We start from the raw sequence: 17544 nt of genomic DNA on the forward strand, positions 1-17544 counted from the left end.
TGCTAAAACTCTCTCAGACTTGGCTCCATTTTCTTTCTACTCTGACCACGTGCTCTGTGAGCACCCAGCATACCAATCTTTTTACAGTTTACCTCATAGATTTGGTTTTTCTGCTTTTGCATATGTTATCCCCTCCTCATTAATGCTTTTCTCTTTCTCCACTTGGGAGAACCCTTACTCAAGTGATTTAGAGTGAGTTACTGTGATAGTTCCTTTGTGATAGCATTCCCAATTTCTTTCTCCTAGGACATCTGGATTCTTCTACCACTGTGCTTTATTATAGCTAATATTCATCTCTGCTATTCCACTTAATTCTCTGGCATGATGCCTTTCCCTCTAACCCGTGCAGTTATTAGAACAGGGCCATATTTTGTTCTCCCTTCGTGTAATACGTGGCATTCAATAAGTGTGGATTGTATCAAATAATCTCAAATTCAAATCAAACTCATGACTTACAAATCAAAGCATTCACCCGCCAGTATTTAACATCTTTCAGAACTATGTGGAAGAATACTTACCTGGGTGGGAAGGTGCTTCCTAAATGAACATATGTTATGGTACTGTTCAGTTCTAAAATGTTAGTATTCCAATAGTGAATGAGAAAAGTTAAAAAAAAAAAACAACATTCTGTCTCCTTTCACACCTTACTGGCAAATCAAAAGCCTATATGAAACACCTTGATCTGTTTGAGCAGTTGGAAAATTTTCTTATCCTTACCAAAACTAGATGACCTTTAAATTCATGATATTCTGTGATAGTCTAGGATATCTAAATGGGCATACACAAGTGTCCTAATTTTAAAAAATAATATTCTGTGACTTTTACAATTTTTATGTGAAGTATCAATAATATTTCTAAAATACATGGACAGTTTTTATTCCCTTTGTATTCCAGCCTCTTTGCGCTCAGAATTAAATCATCAGCATGCAGCTGCAATTGATTTGTTACGGCATAGTCATCATCAAGAATTGGCAGCTGCTAAAATGGAATTAGAGCGAAGCATAGACATCAGCAGAAGACAGGTAAAGGAGGACGACATTCTGTTATGTGATGATTCCTTAAATGTTGACAGTTTTCTGAAAATTATTTTTTAATAACTAGTATTTTCACTAGTTATTATTTATCATCTATATTGAAGAGTCTTATTTTTAAAGGGAAATCGGTAACTTGACTTTAGCATATTGGTCATAAAATTCATTTTATTTTATGAATTTTTAGTTGAATATATTGAGTTTTACTTGCATTTTAAGAAAGCAGACAAAATATAAATAATATGAAGAGTGAAGACAGAACACTATGAAACAGCACTATATATAGAACTTTCCAAGATGATAGACCTGTTCTATATCTGTTCTATCCACTGTGGCAGTCACTGGCCACATGGCTGTATGTCTAGTGTGACTTATGTGTCTGGTTTTGTTTAATTTTTAAATAATTTAAACTTGAATTTAAGTAGTCATACTGGATAGCATAACTATAGAGGTAGCAGGTGCTCAAGAAAAAAGATAACTGATATTTCCATATCATTGTAACACAGGTACTACTTATGCTTTTTAAACTTTACTCTTTGGCCAAGTGTACTTCCTTCAGTTAGAGAGTTTATGATCTTAAATATCTGGATGGATGGATAGATTTCTAGGCATAGAGCAATGAAGGCCCTCATTTGTTCAACTTAAAACTTTGACTTTGTTAGTCTTTAGCTATGTTAAATGATCAGCTCAAATTTTCTCTTCACTGCTATGAAGTTTTAAATGAGTCACTTTATAACCATGGAGTGAAATTTTATTTTCTCCTAACTAGGCTAACACTGGAATTGACAATGTATAGATAGACATTGTAGAAAATGGTAACTTCTAGGAAAATGGAAGGGAGCTTATCATTCAGACAAGGTAACTGCTACATCAACACTAAGCAGAAAGTCTGCTTCCTGAGCCATAGGATGTGTGTGTGTGTGTGCGTGTGTGTGTGTGTGTCTGTGTGTGTGTGTGTGTGTGTGTGTGTGTGTTTTGGCCTAGCCTCCGTGATGCAGGGCCTTTTTAAATGAAGGGATAATGGTGCCAGAATTTTATTGTAAGCCCATATAACTTGGTGAGTGTGTTGGGGCCCTGCATTCTAATCTCAGCTCTGTTGTTCATATAAATCATCCTTGGACAGATATCTCTTGGGTATTCGTTTCCTCATCTGTAAAGTGTGTGGGAGATGTGCTTTTATGGTCTTTTGGGCCTCTTGTCACTATTATCCATATAAACTGTATCCGTATAAACACTTCTTACAGATGGGAAGAGAGGAGGTCTTAGGTTTTATTTTAGCAGTTTGGTTTTAAAGCAGTGTCATTACATTTGGCATTCCAGTATGTCATTTTCTTTCCCTTAGATAAATGCAGAAAGCAAATATTAGGAAACTTTTAAGAATTATTTGTAGGGCTTCTGGCTTGCTCTGTCAGTAGAGCATGTGACTCTTAATCCGCATAGAGGTGACTTAAAAAAAAAATTATTTGTACCTTGCAGAGTAAGGAACATATGTGTAGAATAACAGATCTACAAGAGGAATTAAGGCACAGAGAACATCACATCTCAGACTTGGATAAGGAGGTGCAGCACCTTCATGAAAACATAAGTGCCCTAACCAAAGAACTGGAATTTAAGGGGAAAGAAATTCTCAGAATACGAAGTGAATCTAACCAACAGATGAGGTATGCCGTTAATTACAATAAAGCAATATACAGCATTATCCAAAAGACTGTTGTATAGTAGTTAGAAATACAAGCCTATTTTTATGACTAAACTGTCTTCTAGCAGATATTGAAGACCACTTCTTACTTTTTTTCTTGACTGCTATAATTTAGAACATAGATGAAGTGTTTGTATTTTGAACAATGTGTATGCATTCAGTAACTTTGGAAATTGTATTATTAACTAAACTCTTTATAAAATAGAATTTAAAAAGCATTAAAGGAGACAACTTTAACAAGCTAGAAGATTAGAGCAAAGTAAGTAACTTACTTTAGGCTGTTTCCATTAATTTTCTATATATTATACCTAAAACCATTTCAAATTTGGTAGAGTATAGAAAGTTTTGAAAGCTTGTCCTCAGAATAACATATTCTTAACTAAAAATAAATTAAACAGGTTGCATGAACAAGATTTAAACAAGAGACTTGAAAAAGAGCTGGATGTCATGACAGCAGACCATCTCAGAGAGAAAAATATCATGCGGGCAGATTTTAATAAGACTAACGAGCTACTCAAGGAAATAAATGCAGCTTTACAAGTGTCGTAAGTCATATTGTATTAAAGAAAATTCATATGTGGGATATAAACTGAGGAGACTGTGTCTAACCTCAGATTAGCTACTCTTTTAAATCTAATTGATACTTTAAAAAGAAAACTTAAGTGCGGTATTACAGATGGTAATTGTAATGTGATATTTTCATTAATGAGGATAAGGCAGTTGAGTGGCTCTCAGCTGCCATGGCTGCAGTTCCACTAGGACAATCCTTGCCTAAAGCTTGTCTGAATCATGAGCTGTCATGCTCTGCTGAAAACTCTAGAGATGTCCATTGTATAATGTTAAGGAACACGAGCATATTGTGGCCAATAGGAATATTATGATCCCATACATGCACTAATAATACATGTTTTATATACAAATAATCAAAAGAGCTTAAAAAACAAATACAAAATTTAATGATAGTACTTCCCTCTAGGGAGTAGATTACACCGTATTAGAGGTGGGGAAGAGCAAAATCTTCCTTTTTTATTTTTTATGCTTTGTATAGATATTGTTGGAGTTCCTACAAACAAGCATTTAATTTTGATTTTAAAATTAATGAAAATAAAACATCAGAAATAGTTACTCATAGATAGTAACTCCAATATTGTTAAAACCAAGATTTCTAATTATTGCTTAATGTTTTAAGGAAGCATTTAACAGCCCCTCTCTTTCCTACACACTTATAAACTGTTAACAGCCACTGTGCAAATAGCATTCACTCCCATCTCTGAGGCCTGAACTCTAGTTCAACTTAAATGATCTCAGAATTAGTCTATTCTAAGCTGTTGCTGCAAATGATTTATTCACGTTTAGTCTCTCTTCTTCTAACCAGTTAAAAAAGCTGCATAAAAATATATAGATATCTCCACATACTTCAGTAAAGTCAAAATAGTGACTAATCCCATTAACCTTAGTCTCCAAGTAAAACTTAAAACTCCTAGTGTCACTGTGCCTTATCCTCCCATGTCAGCCACACCAACGTCAGTTTCCTTCTGATTCTGTTTACAGTCTAGAATAATCTATGTCATTACTACCCCCCAATCTCAAACTCATCTTCTCACATTTTACCCATTTAACTAATTAAGCCTGATGATAAATATTGTTACATAAATGTAGTATATATACCCACACCCACACTTAAGCTGAAACAAAAAACAGACACCCCCTACCTTGCTCCCCTCTCCTTGCTCCCCCGCCCCAAGTGGTTGGCGTTTACTTCAGTAGCTCCTAAAGTGAGACACCCTCTCCTGGATACACACAGAATTTTCACATTAATAGGCACTCTAATGTTTCCTGAATGAATTTTTTTGAGGATTCCCTATAGCATGTACTACTTCATGATGTAACACTTGAAATGTTGAAGAAACTCATGAGATCATTTTCCCAGTCAAAGTGATTCTTTAGTGTTTGGTGTTTGGGAGGTAATTTTTAAATACTTTTGAGCCACAGTAAGTGCTCATAATCTTGGGCATTTTGCAAAAATTAGTTAGAATAAACCCTACTGTTTACTTTCCCTTCTCTTGGCCTCATTGGACGGAGGCTGAAGTCCTGGCATCCCCCTCTTCACAGTCTGAAAAAACATGCTCACAAAAAGAACAACCTCTGTCTGTCCATGTGTCCTGTCTCCTTAGGAATGTTAATTTACAAAGATTAAAGATTTGTTTCTACTTTATTCTGTTTTATGTGGTTTTACACATTATGAATTTTCAGTAGATAACAAATTACTTTTTTATATTGTGATTTTTTTTTAATGATCAAAGAACTAGTATTACTCATGAGTCAAATATTTTATCTGCTTTTCTAGATCTACCATTTGTTTTATGCTAGGTTAGATTAGGTCCATGCTAACTGACTGTATTTCTTTTTTCAACAGAAAACTACCACTATCATATAATTAATTAGTCTTTAGCTTAGGTATTTATTCTTTTAGTTGAAGCCAAACATACATACCAATGTATTTGGACCAGCGCTATCCAGTAGATTTTCTGTGGTAATGAAAATGTCCTATATTTGCTCTGTCCAGTACAATTGTTATTAGCCACACACAATGGCAGATAAGCATTTGAATTGTGGTTAGTACAACCAAGGAATTGAATTTTTCATTTAATTTTAATTCAACTGTAAATAGCCACATATGGCCTACTGGCTACCATACTGGAAAGCACAGTTTTATACAACTGGATATTTCTGTTCCATATTCCTAAATGAATAGCTTAGATCAGAGGTGGTGAGCAAGGAGAGTGCATCCCAGCTTAAGAAGCTGGGGGACAAGACTTGAATGTTCTCAGCCTGTTGCAAAGGACTAAGGTCACCTTACTGAAGTTCCTAACCAACTGCAGGCTGACTTTAAATCTTTGAAATTGGAGAAACCCTATGGATTTGTGGAAGTGGGTGGTAGTGGAAGGACTGGAGAAACGAACATGGGTCAGGCTGAATCCTGGAGTGGAGGGGCCTCTGGGGCACCTGGAAGCTTCTTGCTTCTGTTCCACCCCATATCCTGTTTGGACATCAGGGAAGAGGGGACTAGAAATTTAAAGACTAGAAAGTATCATCTAAACATTGTAGAAATGGTAATGAGTTCTGTAGCTCTTATGGAATGATTACTTAAAAAACTCTTTTCTAATGCTGGGTACTAAAGTCTTAGGTTTTTGGATATTCTATAGAAATAGTTTCATTTTTGAGTGATACTGTAGTAAAAACCTTGTGTTTAATATGTCGCAGTTTTTGTTTTAGAAACAAATGAGAAATGAACAGTTTTAAAAAACTTTAAGCTAAATCTAAACATATGAAGAACTTGGAATCATATTCGATCTTTTTTATGCAGAAAAGGGGGTTCAGAGATAATTATTGTTTGTCCAAGTTTACTTTTCTCACTGTACTGGAACAAAAGACAGTTTCTTCTTGGGGGAAAAAACAGCAAATTTTCTGTACAGGGCTATTACATAGATCAGGAATCCCTAATTGAAAAGTAACACTCTACCATGCCAGAATGACTTACTCTTTAAAAGTTGTTTGAGTTCTTTTATCCATAATACCTTATTGTTCTTTGTTGTTGTTTGATTTTTAAATTACCATTCTGGTGTGTTCATAAACTTTGTGATGTAAGGAAAAAGTATTTCTATTGTCATGCATCAGAGTCCATGCCCATAAATTATGGGGAAAGAAAGGTGCAACATTAAATTTCTTCCGTTATATATTTCTTTTCTTAAATTCCAGAGAGGATGGTATAATAGAGTTTATCCTTATCCTTATACAATTAAGATTCTAAAATACCTCTGTGCCAATACTGTTGTTTGGCCTAGAATCTCAATTTACTGACTTTGTCAATTATTTTTTTAAAAAAGCATGGGAGAACTGCCACTTTGAAAACATTTTTATGTTTCATACAACTTTTTTAGGTATTCAAATTTTTGGTTGTGTTGTTCACAAACCCTAGACATTGACCTATATATTGTTGGAGAAAAAAAAAATATCAGGGCATGCATGCCAGGGGAGAATCCAACAGTGACCTAATTAGATTTATATATGTTTTACTTGTTTTTTCTCTCTGTATTTCTTTTAATGGAAATCTATATTTTGAGTAAAAGACTAACTTGTATGTTTCCCTCAAAACAGTGTTTTCCAGGATTTAATCTTTCAGAATTTGGTCATTTCTGACTATCTTTGATACAGTTTTCATATTTTTAATTGATTCATTGTAACTTAAAAATTTAGCAGGAAGATTTGACTATTTCTGCAGTAAAACCATTATCATTACTGAAAAATTGTATCCATTTTCTAAACAGAAGCTAGGTGATAATTAAAAATACATAAATTGTGTGACAATAAAACAATGTTATTAGATTCTAGCTAGCTATTGCTGCTGCAAGCCAGCCTGAGCCCTGTGAAATAGGGTGATACGCATATGTTGTGAAGGCCATTTAAGATACAGAACCACACTAAGACTCTTCCTTCTTGTGACCAGAAAGATTAAAGAAGAACAAAGTAATATCATTCCCTGTAGCACCAGCTGTTAACACCTAGTCTTTGGGAAACCAGGCAGGTCTAGAGAGCTGCTTGGGGCAGCTGAAGAAAGGAACCAGGCTTTGACTTGAAATGGATCAGAGTAATACCACGTGTTCTATTAGAATTTTGAAAGACTTAGCAATTCTGGAAGTATATTTGCAATTTAAATCTAGATCATATTACTTGTTCTCTCCTTTAATGCTTTCCCATTTGTGTTTATATGAATTGTTTCTTCAATATAATCAATTATTTTTTCCCTTTTAATATCAAGGTATCTTTTTAAAGTTTTTTTTTTTTTGGTGTTTTTAACTGATAACAATTTTGTAGGTAAATGAAAACATACACTAGAGTTGAGGTGTACGTAGAACATATGTATGCAGAATGTATGTAGAACATACACCAGAGCAAAAAAGGTGGTTCGGGGATTTTTTTTTTTTTTTAATATTTTATTTATTTATTTGACAGACAGAGATCACAAGTAGGCAGAGAGAGAGAGAGGAGGAGGAAGGCTCCCTGCTGAGCAGGTAGCCCGACGCGGGGCTCGATCCCAGGACCCTGAGACCAGGGCCTGAGCTGAAGGCAGAGGCTTTAACCCACTGAGCCACCCAGGCGCCCCTAGTTCGGGGATTTTAAGTGACTGTTTTAGACTCCCTTTACTTTAACCTCTCATTGTACTAGAACAAAAGAATAGAAATAATAGTTTTATTTTTTATTTTGTTTAATAATAGGTTTAAATAAGGCATTAAATTGAGCCTTTTAGTAACTGTTTACTTACTGCCAAGTATTTTTGTTCAGCTGTAGGAAGCAGTTCAAAAAGCTTCTTTTGCTTTTAACAATAAGTACCACAGTGACATCTTGTGGCGACTCTGGTATAAACCCAATGCCTTCTTCCTTGACCAGATCATTGTTTCTCAGGCTTCTTAAAATTTTGCCCGTAAAACGCCATATCATGATAAAATGCAAGGTCCCTCTGTGTGAGCCAGTGAAGTAGATTTTTCACTCAGCCTGCATTATCAAAAAAGAATAAAAGATAGTGAAACTAACCTCAGACTGAATTGACAAAGTCATCTCTGACCCTGAGACATTGACTTCCTAACCCCACACCTCCCTTTACCCACAAATCTTCCCGAACCCAAGAGATTAGAACTTTAGGTTGGGCCGAGTTAGTGGAGTTTTTTACTAAAATTCTTAAAATACAGAGATTCTTGGACCCCTCTAGAATTGGGAAGTGGGAGTAGATCACTGATTCCTAGATGATAGATTGTCTAGAAGTTACTCAGTGTGTGTTGAATACATTTCTCTATATATCTTCATTCACCATTATTTTTATTGAGCTTATATTCTGTCCTTTTATTTGAAAACAGTAAATTTTTAAGTTGCTGTCATTATTTGAATTTTCTGCTCCCCGCCGCCCAAACCCCTAGTTGAGCCAGCAGTTTCCATTTTGCATTCTCTTCATTCTGCCCTTTCCGATATCGATATTTTTAGACTCTGCAGGGCCTGTGGTGCCTCTGCTTATAAAAGGTGGCCTCTATTCCGAGTCTTTTTTTTTTTTTTTTTTTTTTTTTTTTTTTTTTTTTTTGGAACCTTCGTTATTCTAGAATCTTCAATGGCATTCAGGCCTATTGCCTTCTTATCTCATTCTGGGCAGAAGCAGCCTAGAAAATAATTATCTTATCTGATGAATCTTTTTAACAGTGTTTATGTATTAGCTGATCATACAGAATTTTTAAATTGTGTTTCCCGTAAACCAGGAAAGAATGAGGTCGTGTATGTGTCCTTTGTTTCCCTTTTCTCTGTATCTTTTCTTGTCTCTTTTCTATGTTACCAAGCCTTATATCATCACACAGGAGTGTATTTTTGGTAAGTTCACCTGATGGTGAAACCACAATTCCAGCATCATACCTATGTTTAGAGCTTAGTATTATTCAGTATATCATTCTTCTACAGAGCTTACCTCACCTCATCCTGACATACTGTTGAATGACTTACAATGGGTGAAATTCTTTTGAAAGTGATCTGTAAAGTCTTTAATAACATCATCTACTCCCTTAGAGCCTTTAATAACACTACAGTTATTTGAGACAATCATGTTATTATGTTGAAAAATTTTAAGGAGAAAAGTTTGCTTTTAAATTTTGTATGTGTTCAGTTGGACTAATTTGAATAATGTAGATATTACAGAAGAATGTGTCTGAATCCTGTCAATGAACTAAAAGGTTTCTTGTTTTCAGACTAGAAGAAATGGAAGAAAAATACCTAATGAGAGAATCAAAACCAGAAGATATACAGATGATTACAGAATTAAAAGCCATGCTTACAGAAAGAGACCAAGTCATAAAGAAACTAATTGTAAGATTTGGGGGTGGGAGGGATGTAACCATGTTAGTTACCATGTTTGCCAATCAACAGTCTATTGGCTAAGTATTAAGTAATGCTAAATGAAAATTGAAAGTATGTATAAGATATGTGCATTGTGATTAAAAGTTTATTAAAGATGTTCATGAATAAGGATAAGAAATATAAAGTAATTTTAAATTTGGTATTAGGTAAGAGGATTGTGCCTCTTTTCAGTATTTTTTGAAAAGTCCTTAGTACTTATTTTATGTTTAATAATGTCATTGGCAACATACAGTTAATATGTTATTGAAGGTGTGTATTGTTCAGAATTAGAATTAGATAGGAAGGAACACATGCACACATTAGCCTGCACTGTGTACTTCCAGCTAGTCGTATTATTTTACCCTGATCCAAGGAGATATTCCATGGGGAAAGGGATACATTTTTCTTAGGGTTCTAAGAGAAGATACAGGTTCTCTCTTGAGAGTCTTTTTTTTTTTTTTTTTTTTAAGATTTTATTTATTTATTTGACAGAGAGAGACACACAGAGAGGGAACACAAGTAAGAAGAGTGGGTGAGAGAGAAGCAGGCTCTCTGCTGAGCAGGGAGCCTGTGGGGCTCAATCCCAGGGTCCTGGGATCATGACCTGAGCCAAAAGCAGACGCTTAACGACTCATCCACCCAGTGCCCCTCTCTTGAGAATCTTGGTCCAGTGAGGTGTTAGGGTCTCTGAGCATTCCATTAGGGAAGGAAATACAGTTTTAACAATAAATAAACTGACTTCATTATTCTTCAAGAATGAGAAATACAGTCTATGGCCATACCACCCTGAATGCGTGTGATCTCGGAAGCTAAGCAGGGTAGGGCCTGGTTAGTACTTGGATAGAAGAATAAGAAATATGCAAATGTCTTAATAACTCATAAAACATTTTAGAGTTTTCTAAAATTATATATCCTGACCAATACTTAAAATAATTTTTACAGTCACTAAAAAAAAAATTTTTTTTTTTTTCAGGGTAAAACTAAAAATAGAATGTCAATCACTCTACTGGTTCATTGATCTCTTCAACTAAAAACTATGGATGTTAGCATGCAAAGAGAGCCTAGAAGCATTTATTTCTGAAGTCTTTTCTTTAACTTTCTCTTTTTTGGCATTTAGGAAAGTCATCCTGTTGGCTGGGACTATTAAGTTCCTGCTAAAAGCAGCCAGTTATCAATTGGGGTTCCTTATGGAACCCAGGAGCAGACATTGGCAGGATTTTCCAGGCATTGTGAACATGAGCACAGTCCTCCTAGATTCCTCTGATTACCTTCTATTCCACACATGAAGTTAGCACAGGGATTAAATGTAGTTTATTTCATCTATGCTAGAAATAGCTTTTCCAGTTCTTAGGGGACAGATGTTAAAGATATAGTTGTATTTTATCCTCACAGCAGGATAGACATTAGACTTCAAAGAATAAAGCAAACACAAAGCAACGTAGCTAGTTGGTGACAGATTAGAAATCCAGGTAAGGGTTGTTCTACACTCTTTCTACTACACACCAGTTCTGCGGACTCTGAAGCACATGGGCTGAGATTGGTGCAAATGACAGTGGTAACTAAGAAGGGGCTGAAGTATCTGGTTCTCCTAGAGCACAGTCGTGCATTTCACACTCATGTGTTTACTTCTTACAGTCTGTTCAGTTGACACATGTTGGTGGTGAAGTAAAAGGCAAAGGATTTAACTGTATGTAGGTCACTTTTTCTCTGGTCAGTGATTAGAACTGCTGTAGTACAGTCAACCCTTGAACAGTGCAGGGGTTATGGGGCACCAACTCCCTGCATAGTTGAAAATCCACATATAACTTAACTGCCCAAAAACTGGATTACTAATAAACTACTGTTGACCGGAAGCCTTACTGATAACAAAGTCAATTAACACCATTTTCTATATTATATGTATTATATACCATATTCTGACAGTAAAGTAAGCTGGAGAGAAGAATGTTACTAAAAAAAACCCTTAGACAAAATAACATTTATAGTACTTCATTCAAAAAAAGAAAATCAGCATGTAGGTGGACCCATGCAGATCAAATCGTTGTTGTTCAAAAGTCAACACTGAGGTCTCAGAGAGGAGATTAGACAAGATCAAATGTATTTCCAGTACTGAAGAATAATGATAATCAGTGTCACCTTTATAGAAACAACGAAACCATATACACAACTCCATGAATGTAAGTTAAGCTGCTCAAACTGTATAGTCAGCCCTTTGGAACAGAGAATAGGGCCAAAATATTTAGATCCACCTGGGGAAAAAAGTTATTAATGGGTAGAGAAGAACCCCAAAGCATACGGTTTTGAAAAGTTTTGAAAACCTTCCCACCAGCTGTTATTAAGTCACTAGCAGTTAAGTCTAGAAATCTTTGATGAACGAGGTATATAAATCCTCACTCAGGTTTTATAGTAGATTCTGAATGAAATGGCATTTAAACTGTTAAATTTTCAATAGAATATGTCTAAGTGGTGTTTATAATTCTTTTGCTTAGGAGGATAATAAGTTTTATCAGCTGGAATTAGTCAATCGAGAAACTAACTTCAACAAAGTGTTTAACTCAAGCCCTACTGTTGGTGTTATTAATCCATTGACTAAGGTATGTGCTATAAACACTATGAAACAGGGATGTAGTTTAAAACTTGGTTAAAATTTTTAATATTCAGAGCAGTATAGGATAAACCTTCCAAATCTTAAATTTAGTATTTAGGATTAAAATCTATGAATTTTATGTATACATTTTCACAGAATGAGATTAATATTTTTTGTTGAGAATTCATACTCCTTAAGACATTATTGTAAAACCTTGGGTTCTGTCATTTGGCTTTTCACATCTCCAAAGAAAACTAACATCATTTTCTTGGTGTTCACTATCCTCTATGGGGCCCTGAAAGGTACTCTAGCCCTGTACACCTAACAGCACTCCCTAATTTAAGGCCCTAGGCCTGCCATGTTAATGAGCCTTGTTGTCTACCAGTCTTTGGAGAAGTGCTTTCCTTCTCTCAGTCTTAGTACATTTCTTGACACTTAAAATTGAAAATGGTCTATTCTGGGGGCGCCTGGGTGGCTCAGTGGGTTAAGCCGCTGCCTTCAGCTCAGGTCATGATCTCAGGGTCCTGGGATCGAGCCCCGCATCGGGCTCTCTGCTCAGCAGGGAGCCTGCTTCCTCCTCTCTCTCTCTGCCTGCCTCTCTGCCTACTTGTGATCTCTCTCTGTCAAATAAATAAATAAAATCTTTAAAAAAAAAAAAAAGAAAAGAAAATGGTCTATACTGAGACTTTGTTACTCTCTCAGGACAGATAGAAGAGCATTATAGGCAAGTGAAATGGACATGGCTAAGTCTTACACATCTTTGTACCATAGCTTCCTATAGTATGGTAGGTTTTCAGTTGCAAATTTCATCACATTTTCTGTAAGTGGCCACAAATAACTGAATAAAACAAATAATGAATTAATTATGTATATTGGCTTTATAGGGATTACATGTCTTTTTTTTTTTTTAAGATTTTATTTATTTATTTGACAGAGAGAAATCACAATTAGGCAGAGAGGCAGGCAGAGGGAGAGAGGAGGAAGCAGGCTCTCTACCAAGGAGAGAGCCCAGGACCCTGGGATTATGACCTGAGCCGAAGGCAGATGCTTTAACCCTCTGAGCCACCCAGGTGCCCCAGGGATTACATATCTTTTGGCAGAAATCAGTACTAGAAATAAAGTACTAGTGCTAAAGCTATTTTGGGATTCAGATTTAACTTGCCCCTTATGCCTAATTTCTGTTGCGTCCTTAGCCAGAAATTTTTACTTTCAGTGCTCATAAAAACTTCTCTGTTAAGAACATGGACTCTATCTTCCCTTCACAAATTAAACTGCTCCAAATTTTAAGCTTAAGCCTTTAACATAGAATGACTTAAATGTTTTATGAAACAGAACGACTAAAGTAGGGATGCCTATAGCTGATTCTGCAGAGCTTAAAATACTACCTGGCACATGGAAGGCTCTCATAATTGGTGAATGAATTAATATAGTTAGTTTTTAAGTTCATATTTTAGGGTGAAATATGTTTTTATTAACAAAGCAAGATTACAAGACTTGATGAAACAAATAATAAGATGGAAATATTTTCTTTTTTTTTTTAAGATTTTATTTGACAGCAAAAGAGAGAACACAAGCAGAGGGAGTGGGAGAGGGAGAAGAAGGCTTCCCGCCAAGCAGGGAGCCAGGTGGAGGGCTGGATCCAGGGACCCTGGGACCTACATCCTGGGACCCTCATGACCCAAGCCGAAGGCAGATACTTAACAACTGAGCCACCCACGTGCCCCAATAAAATGAAAATGTTTCTAATATATTTTTTGGAATAAAATTTTTAGCTACAAAACCATTCCTGTAGAACTTTACCAACGAGACTTTTGTTTCCTTCAAATAGAAACTTACGGTAGGTTTATTTACACCCTCTGGTGACTAGAATAAGAAAATGCAAAAGATACATCTGTTCAATTCTGAGAGACTTCAGCTTTTATAATTGTGATTCTAGAAGACACTATTCTTCCCTTGTTTATTCAGTTATGCAAAGTAGACCTTTTGTCAGAGACTGTGATTCACAGAATATGACGTAGAGAAAGAGGGCAATGTCTAGATAGTAAGATCATTACTTTGTAAATGAAGGAAAAAGGCCAATTAGGCTATTGGTTTTTTTTTAAACACTTGAATCATTTTGCAGAAAAATATTTCATAAATTTAATTAGCACAAATTTAACTTGTAAAAGATGGTATTAAAAATGTCTTGCAAACCATTCTCTATTTTATTCACACCTCTAGAATCAATGAGCATTATCTTGCTGTACACAGTAAAATTTTACTTTTGCAAGACATTTTTAATACCATCTTTTACAAGTTTTAAAAGATTATGATCCAATTATTGATACCACCAATTGGGAAAAAAGAGACCTATTTATGCAGATTTAATTTTCTCTCTTCAAAAAGTTGGTGCAGCAAATTTGAAACCAGTTACTTGAGTCAGTTTTTAGGTCTTAAGTAGGAATGTGGGGTATGTTTCAAACTACTTCGCCAAGTATTTTTCCATTCCCTTTTTTTTTTTTCAGGCAAGGAGTGCCTCCCTTTGAGAGAAGGCTAAAGTTCACCGACCTCCCTTTTAAAACTGTTTAACTTTACAACCTTCTTCTCCTAATTTTAGCCTAAATCTGTTTAACCACATGGTATCTGCAAGACCTGCTCCTTTCCCCTTTCCTCTAAGTAGTCTTTTCCCTTTGACATTCTTTCCATCTCTTCCCCTCCCCATGAACACCATCCTGTGTTTCTTTCTCATTCTTTCTGGCCCAGCAGCATGTCTGTCCTAAGGATTCCATGTAGATAAAGAACACCTCCAAGGATCCCCAGACCACACTTTGGGTAACACTGGTTCATTTTAACATCCAATTTAACATAAAGTTTCCAAAATCTACCCATGCCAAATTTTATCTTCTACTATTCCTATTTTCTCATTTGTCCTTATGCAGGGACTGTCCTCACATGTATTATTTTTAATGCAGCAAAAGAAGAAGAATGATAAGTCACCAACAAACAGGTTTGTGAGTGTTCCCAATCTAAGTGCTCTGGAATCTGGTGGAGTGGGCAATGGACATCCTAACCGCCTGGATCCCATTCCTAATTCTCCAGTCCACGATATTGAGTTCAACAGCAGCAAACCACTTCCACAGCCAGTGCCACCTAAAGAGCCCAAGACATTTTTGAGGTGAGCCCCGTCTCACCAGTGATTTTTTTCTTTTCTTTTTTAACTTGAAAAATTTACCTTCTTACATTGCAGAAATTTGCTACTTTAAGACCAGCCTAGGAAAAGAAATATCACTGTGAAAGATTTTTAAAACTCATTTATCACTTCTCTAGAGAACTCCTTTTTGGCTCTGAAGATTTTTTTCTAATTTCTTGTCAATTTTTCTATATGCTGAAAGAGGTGCTAATGTAATTTGTATGCTTAGAATTTTGATATTTATTGATACCTGCTTCATTTTGATATTGTAGCAAATTTTTCACTAATAATCCATCTTTTTACAGAACTTAAATTTTTTTTGTTTTTCTTACATATTTTTTTCACTTTCTTGTTTACCAGGCTTATTTACAAATATATATGCTTACTGCTAAAATAAAAAAAATACGTAAGCTCTGGGAATTTAACAATAGATATAAGCAAAAAATAAATTTAGAAAAAAATTTTTACAAGTGATATTCCAACTTGAAGTTAACCTCAGACTTAATTAAATATATTAACAAGGAGAATTTAAATGAAATCCAATTGTTTATCCATTAAATAATGTCAAAGTATTGTTGTTTTAGGTTTGCCTTACTGTTACTGAGTCTGTGCTGCTTTAAACTTTTTAAAATTTATTCCTACTAAGTCTCAGCAGTGTCACTAGTAATAATCTTACAGGTAGACACAATCTTTTTCTAGGGTAAGTGATGACATAGTTAATGACTAATTATTTTAAATAGAAAAAAGTAGCAAGAATAAAAATAGTCACATACACTTTTGAATGTGCCTCCTGCTAAATATTTTGTGTTGCTTATTTTCCCTTGTGCATGGGTATGTTCAGGTATCAGTAAGATGCATGTGCATGAGCTCAAGGAACTTGACCACTGGAGTTTCCATTACACATTGTTGCGTGCCTTGTAATTTCCCCCAAAGACGGTAGGGATTCTTTTATTTTCTCAACTAGCCCAAAAAATCTTTAGTTAGAATTAAGTATAAATGATATAACTTTGAAGATGGAGGGGAAATGGGCTTCTTAAGGTACTCCTTTTGCCCTAGACTGTTTATGGAATTATGAAAGTTTAATATAAATATACATGTAGTAAAAATACTATGCCATGGCTTAGTTAGTTATATTTGAGGACACATCTGTAAAAAATCAAATGCTTGTGTCAGATTCTGAAATTTTAATTAAGTAAAAAGATGCTGAAAAAGAGGAATGTTACCTTGTTCTTATTTCTGATAGTTCTCCTGAATTTTTTTATTCAAAGTTTTTTTCAGCTGTCTGATTTTTGTCTTTTTGTAACTTTTTGTAATTATTTTGATGTGGCTCCTCCTTAACTGACTTTGAGCTGCTGATGCACTCTCATGCTCTCATGGAGTGGAGAAACCAATCTAGTGTAGAGGGGTCTACAGAACACATCTAACACAGGGAACCAATTGTGGTCATCTACGCTGATGTTTTTTGTGCTTTTCCCTTCGTTTTGCTAAAACAGCTTAATGCTGGGTTACATGTCTCTCTTTTTTTATGAATTCAGTCCTCCTCAGAGTGAAGCTTCCCCGATGGCTTCTCCAGATCCCCAGCGCCAGGAGTGGTTTGCCCGGTACTTCACATTCTGAAAGAATTGTGTTGGCAACGGCTAGTTCTGTATGGACGATTACCAAAAGCATGACCTTCTACAGACCATTACATGTACAGGCTTTCCTATGTCAAACACTGTGAATGAGAAAGTATTTGTCTTTCCAATTTGAAAATACACTATTTGCTGTGATATTTATTGGAATCAGTCTACTATATTATGTGTGTAATTATAACAGTTATTTTTATTTGAGATGGAAGAGTCTTTAACCTTTGTAATTACTGCATAATAAATTTTGTTAGAACAAACAGTGCTTTTCATTTTTTTCTAGTAAGCTTGTTAGACCTTTTAAATATTTTTAAATTCTAGATAAGACTTACTACAAAGGTGTTTTCTAAAAAGTTTTACTGCATAATAAAATATTATTTGACTTTTATAATCATAACAAAATCAGGATAAATACAGGATAAATAATCTAATTTGTTCCATTATCATGTATAACTATAAGTTCTGTCCTCTAAATTTATAAGTCTATAATGAAAACACTTGTG

At 35.1% G+C, this 17544-nt stretch overlaps 1 protein-coding gene across 10 annotated transcripts in view; it reads left to right on the forward strand.

Annotated features, from left to right (window-relative positions):
- The window catches only part of FAM184A (family with sequence similarity 184 member A), a 115340-nt gene extending 98037 nt beyond the window's left edge, over positions 1-17303 (forward strand). The window contains exons 12-19 of one of the 10 annotated variants that reach the window (XR_006384686.1): positions 895-1022; positions 2508-2692; positions 3129-3275; positions 9513-9630; positions 12150-12254; positions 15199-15401; positions 16258-16352; positions 16952-17034. Coding sequence is in view for 9 of the 10 variants with exons in the window: in XM_044249782.1 (XP_044105717.1) it covers positions 895-1022; positions 2508-2692; positions 3129-3275; positions 9513-9630; positions 12150-12254; positions 15199-15401; positions 16952-17033 (968 nt within the window). In the remaining variant the exon portion in view is untranslated. Of the gene's footprint in view, positions 1-894; positions 1023-2507; positions 2693-3128; positions 3276-9512; positions 9631-12149; positions 12255-14751; positions 15160-15198; positions 15402-16257 lie in introns of those variants that run through there. The other 9 variants (XM_044249782.1, XM_044249824.1, XM_044249792.1 and 6 more) reach the window with 9 other exon arrangements.
- Positions 17304-17544: the final 241 nt, after the last annotated feature.

The sequence above is a fragment of the Neovison vison genome, chromosome 1 (assembly GCF_020171115.1).
Source record: "Neovison vison isolate M4711 chromosome 1, ASM_NN_V1, whole genome shotgun sequence".
Taxonomy (NCBI): Eukaryota; Metazoa; Chordata; class Mammalia; order Carnivora; family Mustelidae; genus Neogale; species Neogale vison.